Source organism: Octopus bimaculoides, chromosome 19 (genome assembly GCF_001194135.2).
Source record: "Octopus bimaculoides isolate UCB-OBI-ISO-001 chromosome 19, ASM119413v2, whole genome shotgun sequence".
Lineage (NCBI taxonomy): Eukaryota > Metazoa > Mollusca > Cephalopoda > Octopoda > Octopodidae > Octopus > Octopus bimaculoides.
In genome coordinates, this window is record NC_068999.1 from 48,770,699 (window position 1) to 48,778,981 (window position 8,283).

At 35.3% G+C, this 8,283-nt stretch overlaps 1 protein-coding gene across 1 annotated transcript in view; it reads left to right on the forward strand.

Annotated features, from left to right (window-relative positions):
- The window catches only part of LOC106878105 (staphylococcal nuclease domain-containing protein 1), a 35,448-nt gene that overhangs the window by 6,524 nt on the left and 20,641 nt on the right, over positions 1-8,283 (forward strand). Inside the window, exons 2-6 of the mRNA XM_014927216.2 lie at positions 2,869-3,003; positions 3,874-3,997; positions 5,294-5,375; positions 7,160-7,320; positions 7,887-7,978. Of these exons, the coding sequence (XP_014782702.1) occupies positions 2,869-3,003; positions 3,874-3,997; positions 5,294-5,375; positions 7,160-7,320; positions 7,887-7,978 (594 nt within the window). The remainder of the gene's footprint in view (positions 1-2,868; positions 3,004-3,873; positions 3,998-5,293; positions 5,376-7,159; positions 7,321-7,886; positions 7,979-8,283) is intronic.

Sequence of the window (8,283 nt, forward strand, 5' to 3'; positions counted from 1 at the left end):
TATATATATATATATATATATATATGAGAGAGAGAGAGGGAGAGAGAGAGACGCATCTGTGGGGTAGCAATTCTGCTTTCCAATCACATGGTTCCAGGTTAAGTCCCTCTGTGTGGCACCTTAGGCAAGTGTCTTCTATAGTCATGGGTCAATCAAAGCCTTGTGAGTGGCTCTTGTAGACAGAAACTGAAAGAAGCCCGCCATGTGTATATGTGTTTATATATATATATTTATGTGTATGTGTCTTTGTGCCTTTGTTTGCCCCCCCCCCATCACTTGACAACTGGTGTATTTACATCCCCATAACTTAGCAGTCGGCTAAAGAGACCAATAGAATAAGTACTAGGCTTAAAAAAGAATAAGTCCTGGGGTTGATTTCTTTGACTAAAAAACTCTTAAAGGTGGCGCTCCAGCATGGCTGCAGGTAAATGACTGAAACGAGTAAAAAAAGAATATGCGTGAATATTTACACATACAGTGCAGGCGTGGTGGGTGTGTAGTCAAGAAGTGCAAGCATGGCTGTGCGATTGGAAGCTTGCGTTGCAACCACGTGGTTTTGGGTTCAGTCCCACAACATAGCACTTTGAGCAAGTGCTTTCTCCTTTTTTGCTTTAGGCTTGGGCCAACCAATGCCCTGTGAGTGAATCCGATAGATGGTAACTGTGTCGAAGCCCATTATGTGTGAGTGTGTACGTCTTTGTGTTTGCACCCCACTCCATCATTTCTTGGTAACTGGTGTTGGTTTATTTTTGTCTCTGTAACTTAGTTGTCCAGCAAAAGAGATCAGTAGGATTAGTAGCAGACTAAAAAAAAAATATATGTACTGGGACTGATTTCAACATCATTCAATGTCCGTTGTCCATGCTAGCATGGTTTGGTTGCTGTGACCATAACTGGCAAGCTGGAGGCCTGCACCAGGTTCCAGCTTGATTTGGCATGGTTTCTACAGCTGGGTGCCCTTCCTAATGCCAACCACTTTACAGAGTGTGATGGGCACTTTTATGTGGTGCCTGTTCAATTACAACCCCCAAGGCGGTAACTCTACCATGACTGCTGTCCAATGACAGAAACAAGTACAAAAAAATGGTAAAAGTTATATATTTGAAGAGCTGCAATATAGCTTCTGTCTGTTAATTCTCATCAAGTATTGTTTAGTCAGGCTGAAGATAGTTGCCCAAGATCTTGTTTGTTAGGAAGTGATTCAAAATCACATAATTGCAAAGGAAACTTAACCACAACCCACCCTGTCTTTCTTTATATGGTGTAGCTGTGTGGTGGATTGTAAAAACGTTGCTGCTATTTCCAGCAGGTTGGACAGCCATGTAGCAGTTCTTTCTTTAGCTCATGTTTTTAAACTAAATTGCTCTAATCTTTGCCAGTCTGTTACATGAGAAGATAGAAAAACAATTACCATACTTGCATGTGGATGTGTTGCACCCTTGGTACCAAATTTTTTTCCCCTTATAGTTTTAGCTTTGCCCCGTGTATGTTGCACTTCAGTTATTTCAGATAAAATCAACAAGTAATTATGGTAATTCAATATCCATGTTTTCATTCTTCCAACCCATTTGATATTAACCCACTTAGAATGAATGCTGTTTTTATGATACAAAGTCTTTTATTTTATCGTTCATACCGAGCCCTTTAGCATTCAGATTACCCTGTCAAGTGTAATACTTATTTATTTGACAAAAAAAAAAAGGAAAAATCTTTGGCATTTTGAATCTATGCTTTTCAATAGCAAGGAATAAGGAAAGAAAGAAAATGGAGAGAGAAAAAAAAAAACATTGTCTGGATTAATGGTGCCATGTGTCAAAATATTGTTTTATATTCAAACTGGCCCCTCACACTTACCCTACAATATTACTCCAAAAATAAACACTCACGTCATTGGAATCTTAAAGCTACAAAGACAATGGATGATTAATTCAAACTGATCTAAATAAATAAGAAGTTTGCTTTGCAACTACATGATTTCGTGTTCAATCTCACTGTATAGCATCAAGGGTGAATGTTTTCCTATGTAGCCCTGGGCCAACTAATTCGTTCTCAGTGAACTGTACGGAAGCCAGTTGTATGTGTGTGTATGTATCTTCACATTGGCACCACTATGGCAGTTTGATGTGTGAAGGCCAGTGGAATATTTATCTTAGTTGTTTTCTGAAAAGAGTGTTTTCTCACTTGAAAACAAGCATGGTTTGGCACCTGGCCATTGAATTCTGTCTCGAACAACCTTGTCTGACATGTGCCAGCATAGAAAAAGCGGCTGTGAAAATACTGATGATGTGATACATGAGAATTTGTTGAAAAGCCATTATCATATTATATATTATTTTCCTTTGTTTTGCAAGGACAATATGGATATTTTCATTATTTCATTAGCACTTTTGCCATTATTGGAAAATATTGGAGTGAACGTCTTTTGAATCCTCACCAGGTCGGCTGTAACAAGGGAAGAAGGGACAGTTTTCATTTTCTCTTGGACTGCCTGAAATTATATCTTTGGTCCCAGGATATCAAACTGCTTAAAATAACTCAAATGTTCATATTTAAATTACAATTCTTTTCTGAATTATAACTAAGCAAATGGTTTTGGTAAAGTTATGTTCAAAACATTAATGTATCGTTAAATACAAGGGTTAGTTATTTCAGCAAACCACTTCAGATTTCTGATTCATTTGTAAATAAATTTAAACACAGCAGCAGCGACAGCCTATGTTGTTTAGGGAAAACTGATCACACAAGACATTTGACTTCTGCATTTGTTTAGTTGATTTGTACTACCTCAATCACTTTAACAGTTTGGTTTTAAGAATGGATTTATAATGGTTGAATACTGATTAACCTTCATTTATTTTATCATTACAGATTTTGTCAGGTGATGCTGTTGTTATTCGGGGTCAACCACGTGGTGGACCTCCCAAAGAACGAACTATATGTCTGTCAAATATTACAGCTCCCAGGTTAGCTCGTAGGGCTAATCCGAAAGAAACAAAAGATGAGGTAAACTGTTTTTTGATTTTCTATGTTTGTTATAGCACAGGTGTGGCTGAGTGGTTAATAAACTTGCTTCCCAACCATGTGTTCACTGTGCAACACCTTGGGCGAGTGTCTTCTATACAACCCTAGGTTCACCAAACCCATGAGTGGATTTGGTTGACAAACTGAAAAAGAGCCCGGTTTATAATTACAAACATACATATATGTATGTTTATGTATGTACCTATACCAGACTTAAAAAATATAAGTACCGTGGTTGATTTGTTTGACTACACCATTCAAGAGGGTGCCCCAGCATAGATGCCATCTATGTAAAAGTAAGTTTGTGTGTATTTTTGTCTAGACATCACATGGTGGTTTGTAAATGAGCATCAGGGTAAAGGGTATAAGATCCCTTTCAGTCATGAATGGCCATGGGATTGCATCTAGAATGTTCCCCTCTGAGGTACAAGTCTGGGCAAGGTTGTTTATGGAAGACCAGCAATCACCCATGCATATCAGCCTCTCCTCTCCATGCCACTGATGTTATCCAAGGGAAAGGCAAAAGGGGATGATACAGCTTGGCGCCAATTACGATGCAACTCCTTTCTATAGCTGAGTGATCTAGAGCAATATGAAATAAAGTGTCTTGCTCAAGAACACAACACACAGCCTGGTCCGGCAATTGAACTATTTTATGATTGTGAATCTGACACTCCATGCATCATAGTGATACAAATGAGGTCGTTTCCGGTCTTCTGTCAAGTCTGCTAACAACTATATAGTTCTCTTAATGTTGTGTTCCTCTAAATATTGGAAATTTGAAAATTTGTTTCTTCTGTTCAGTTAACTTTTGGTGTACCATCATGATTTTGTGTTGTTATTTCTTTAAAGCCTTATGCTTGGGAAGCCAGAGAATATCTTCGTAAGAGGTTAATAGGCCTTGAAGTGACTTTCACTGTGGAATATACTGTTCCAGGTACAAATAGAGAATATGGATGTATCTACATTGGATCTGGTGAGTGTGCAATTGTTTCTTAAGAGAAATGAAAATATTGTCATCAAATATTACACATCATATTTTGATCTAAACATTTTTTATTATCTTGTTTTCTAAATTAGGCATGGAAGGAGGGGAAGTATATCTATGGCTTTTGCAGGTCTTTCTGCACTGGTGGGATTGATGGGGCTAATATCCAGTAAATTAATTTCTTCAGGAAAAAAAACATAGCTATTCAAAAGAAAGACTTAATCTAAAGATCAAAATTTAACAAATTCAATGCAATTTTAATATCATTTGTATTCAAAATTTATAAGTTTTAGTAAAGGACATGAAATGGAGATGAGAATTAAATAAATGATGGATATTTATATTTTGTGTATTATTATGCTAAGCAATCACTTATCTTGATAAATTCGTTTTCTGTTGTGTTCTGAGAAAACTATTATCTGAATTACATCTCTTATGATATAGTGTAGCCAACACCATTTGTTCAAATAATCTATTAGGACTCTTCAATTATCTGGACTGAGCAGTTCAATTAATGCAGTTCCCATCTAGGTTCATTTAGCTATTTGTATTACCACAGTCAGTGAAACAAGTACCAGATTAAAAGTGTTAAAGTAAGTTTGATGTAGGATGTCTTGACTTTGGTGGATGTTAGCTTTTAACTCAGATCCTTCTGGCAGTGTTTTTTTTTTTTTTCTTTTTTTCTCATCTTGCAGTCGCTTAACCATTAATCTCATATATCTCAATGGTTGCTCATCTTCTTGGCTAAAAAAAAAAAAAAACTGAACGGATATCTTACGATTTTGAAGCAACCAATGTAGTAAAAATGAATATTTTACAGGCTTAGTGGTGTTGGTAGATAGATCATTAAATATTGTATGTAATTGCTAAGATTAATTTTCTTAGTATTTTTCACTAACAATATATTTGAATTGTAATTAGATTGCTAATGTCCTTGAGAAAGGTGAGAGGTATGTTCATCTCTATAATATTCATTATAGAGATGAACATTACTTGTCTCATCTCTTGTGATATTAGGAAAATGTAAAAGTTCAGTTCTACAGATCTTCAACTGTTTCTTGATTTTCTTTTAGGTGGGAAGAATGGCTAATGCTGTTCCTACTCTGTGTCCAATATCTTAAATGCCATTGTTTCAAAAGCTATAGTGTTTGTACAAGATATGGTTTGTAAGGGAAATCAACATTGAAATTATTATTAAAAATATCATTTAATTTGATCTAGGTTGTTCAGACATAATGACGTAACTGTAATTGACTTGATTGTATCTTAATTTGAATGTTCCAGATAATTCTCGGGAGAATATGACTGAATCATTGATATCTGAAGGTCTAGTAGAAGTAAGGCGAGGCGGTTTGAAACCATCTGAGTATGTATACTGTATTTGTTTGGCTTTTTTGTGATTATACCCAGCAAGTAAACTGCTTAAGTGTTTCAGTTAATTTTCATTTAGAAAGGAAGACTATCCTTTCAATACCATATTGCTATTGAAACAGTTTTCGTTTCAGTTAATTTTAAAAATAACAAAGAGTTTAATAAAACAGTTTAGTCATTTTTAAGTTCGTGTTTGGAACTGAAATTAACATGAAATTTTGATTCAATTTTTAATTTAGATCATTTTGAAACAGGGCGTTTGTATAATATAATCAAGGGCTTGGTGTTAAAAGGGTTAAATTACCTCAAACTTTATATATATTGGTATAAATTACAGAAACTTTAGCTTATCTATCATTAATGTTTTGGAGATTTTAATCAAGATTTTAGTGTAGGCTGTCTCAATCAGGTTAACAAAGATTAAAAGGGTTAACAAAGTGTTATTTACTTAAAAGGTAATTTATAACTTTTGAAATTTGAAGAGCTGATCTGACACTTGTGATGAATAAAGATGCGTTTCAGCTTGGAACCAAATGGATAGGATTTATTTATTGTAATTCAAGTAGATTATGTGGGTTTGTAATATGAATACATTTAATAATTCTATTTGAAATTTTCATCATTCTACTGAATTTTTAGCATTCTGGACCAAAATGTTACAAGTTCAAATTCTACTGCTTTGCCATGCTTACTTCATCAGTGCAGCTGAAAATAGGTGCCAAGCTATTTTTCTAATGTTAACCCTTTCGTTACCGTATTTATTTTGAGATGCTCTGTGTTTCTTTCAATTAATTTTAAATATAACAAAAAATTTAGTAAAATGACTTCGTTATCATTAAGCTAGTATTAGGAACATAAATTGTGACTAAGGTGGAAGATTTTAATTCAAAACTTATGGAAACAAGTCATTTGTACTACAGAGCCAGAGCCGGTTTCAGCCGGGTTGGTATCAAAAGGGTTAAGTGGGAGAGTAGTTTCAGCTGGACTAGTCAATAGGCTGCTGACTGATGAGTCCAAAGTACATTTACTACATTGTGTCCACAGTAACTTAATTATAGAATAATCCATCTGGTTATAAATAGGTATAGTGGATGTGCATGGCTTAGTAACGAATGGCCTCTGCTTTGTTGATTTATCCCAGATACACTCACTGCACATTGATGTAATTTTTGTTTGTTAAAAATTCAGAATTATGAAATTATAACTTAATGAATTAAATAGAGGAACACATTAGAGCTCTATCCGGTTTATAAATTGACAGCTTTTAAAATGTTTTTTTATCATTATCAAAATAGCCTAACAATAACACATACTTACAGGTGAAGGTGTGGCTGTGTAGTAAGCAGTTTACTTCCCAACCACATCGTTCTGAGTTCAGTTCCACTGTGTGGCACCTTGGGCAAGTATCTTCTACGATAGCCTTGGGCCAACCAAAGCCTTGTGAATGGATTTGGTAGGCAGAAACTGAAAGAAGTTTGTTGTGTGTGTGTGTCTGTCTGTCCCCCACCATCACTTGACAACCAGTGACTTAATGGTTCAGCAAAATACACCAATCGAATAAATACTAGGCTTAAAAAAGTAAGTCCTGGGGTCGATTCATCCGACTAAAATTCTTCAAGGTGGTGCTCCAGCATGATCATGCTCTAATGACTGAAACAAAAGCTAAAAGATACAAAATGCTGTTCAAAGATGTGTAAAAGTTGGGTTTTTCTTTCTCTTTTTCTTTCTTTTTCTTTTTTTCTCCCCTAGTAATTTTTTCCCCCCTTTTGTTTGATGCAGTGAAAGTCAACAAAAACTGATACAATTAGAAGAAAATGCCAAGTCTGCAGGGAAAGGAAAGTGGGCCACTGGTACAGCCAATGACCACATTCGAAACATTAAGTGGACATGTGAAAATCCACGCAATTTTGTTGAATCTCATCATTATAAACCAGTTGAAGGTAAGCTATAGGTCTCAATGTTTACATCATCATCATCATTTAACATTTCACTGTTCCATGCTTATATGGGTCAAATGGAATTTATTGAGGCAGATTTTCTATGGCCAGATGCCCTTTTTGTTTCTAAGTGAGTTAATAGATTGCCACAGCAAGACATGGTTTTCATAGAAGACTGGAAATAAGAAATCCCACTTGTATGACCGATGGTCTTTTACAACCATCGCATGATGTCAAGACAAGGGCCCACACAAACATAAGCGCATATCTCTATGTAGCAGTGTCCATTGTTTCCAATTTTTCTGTGAATTCATCATATTTGACCATGGGGAATGGGTGAGGGTTTGGTGACAGGAAGGGCATCTGGATTTAGAAAATCTGGTTTAAATTCCATCTGATGCAAGGATGGAAAAGTAGACATTAAAGAATGGTAAATTTATGGCACACACACATGCATGCAAGCAAGCAAGAAATACATATGGCTTAATTTCTGTATTTTTAAAATCAATCTTATATTGATATTTTTGAAGATGTTTGCTTATTTTTTAATCTTTTGTTTTAAATTTCAGCTGTGATTGAGCATGTGCGTGATGGTTGCACTGTACGTGCATTTTTGTTGCCCAACTTTGATTACGTCACAGTTATGCTGTCAGGAATCAAAGTAAGTTTGAATGTTTGTCTTTGCACATGCATACACACATATCTCTCTCTGACTATTTTTTTTTTTTTTTGCTTTACTTGTTTCGGTCATTGGACTGCAAACTGTAGTCTAATGACCGAAACAAATGACTATTTGTTCAGTTAAGCCTTTAAAATTTAGTCAAACAAATCAATCCCAATAGGTTTTTTTAAAAAAAAATTTGGTACTTATTCCTTTGGTCTCTTTTGCAGAACTGTTAAGTAACAGGAACATAAATAAACCAACACTGGTTGTCAAACAGTGGTGGGCAACAAACATAAACATAG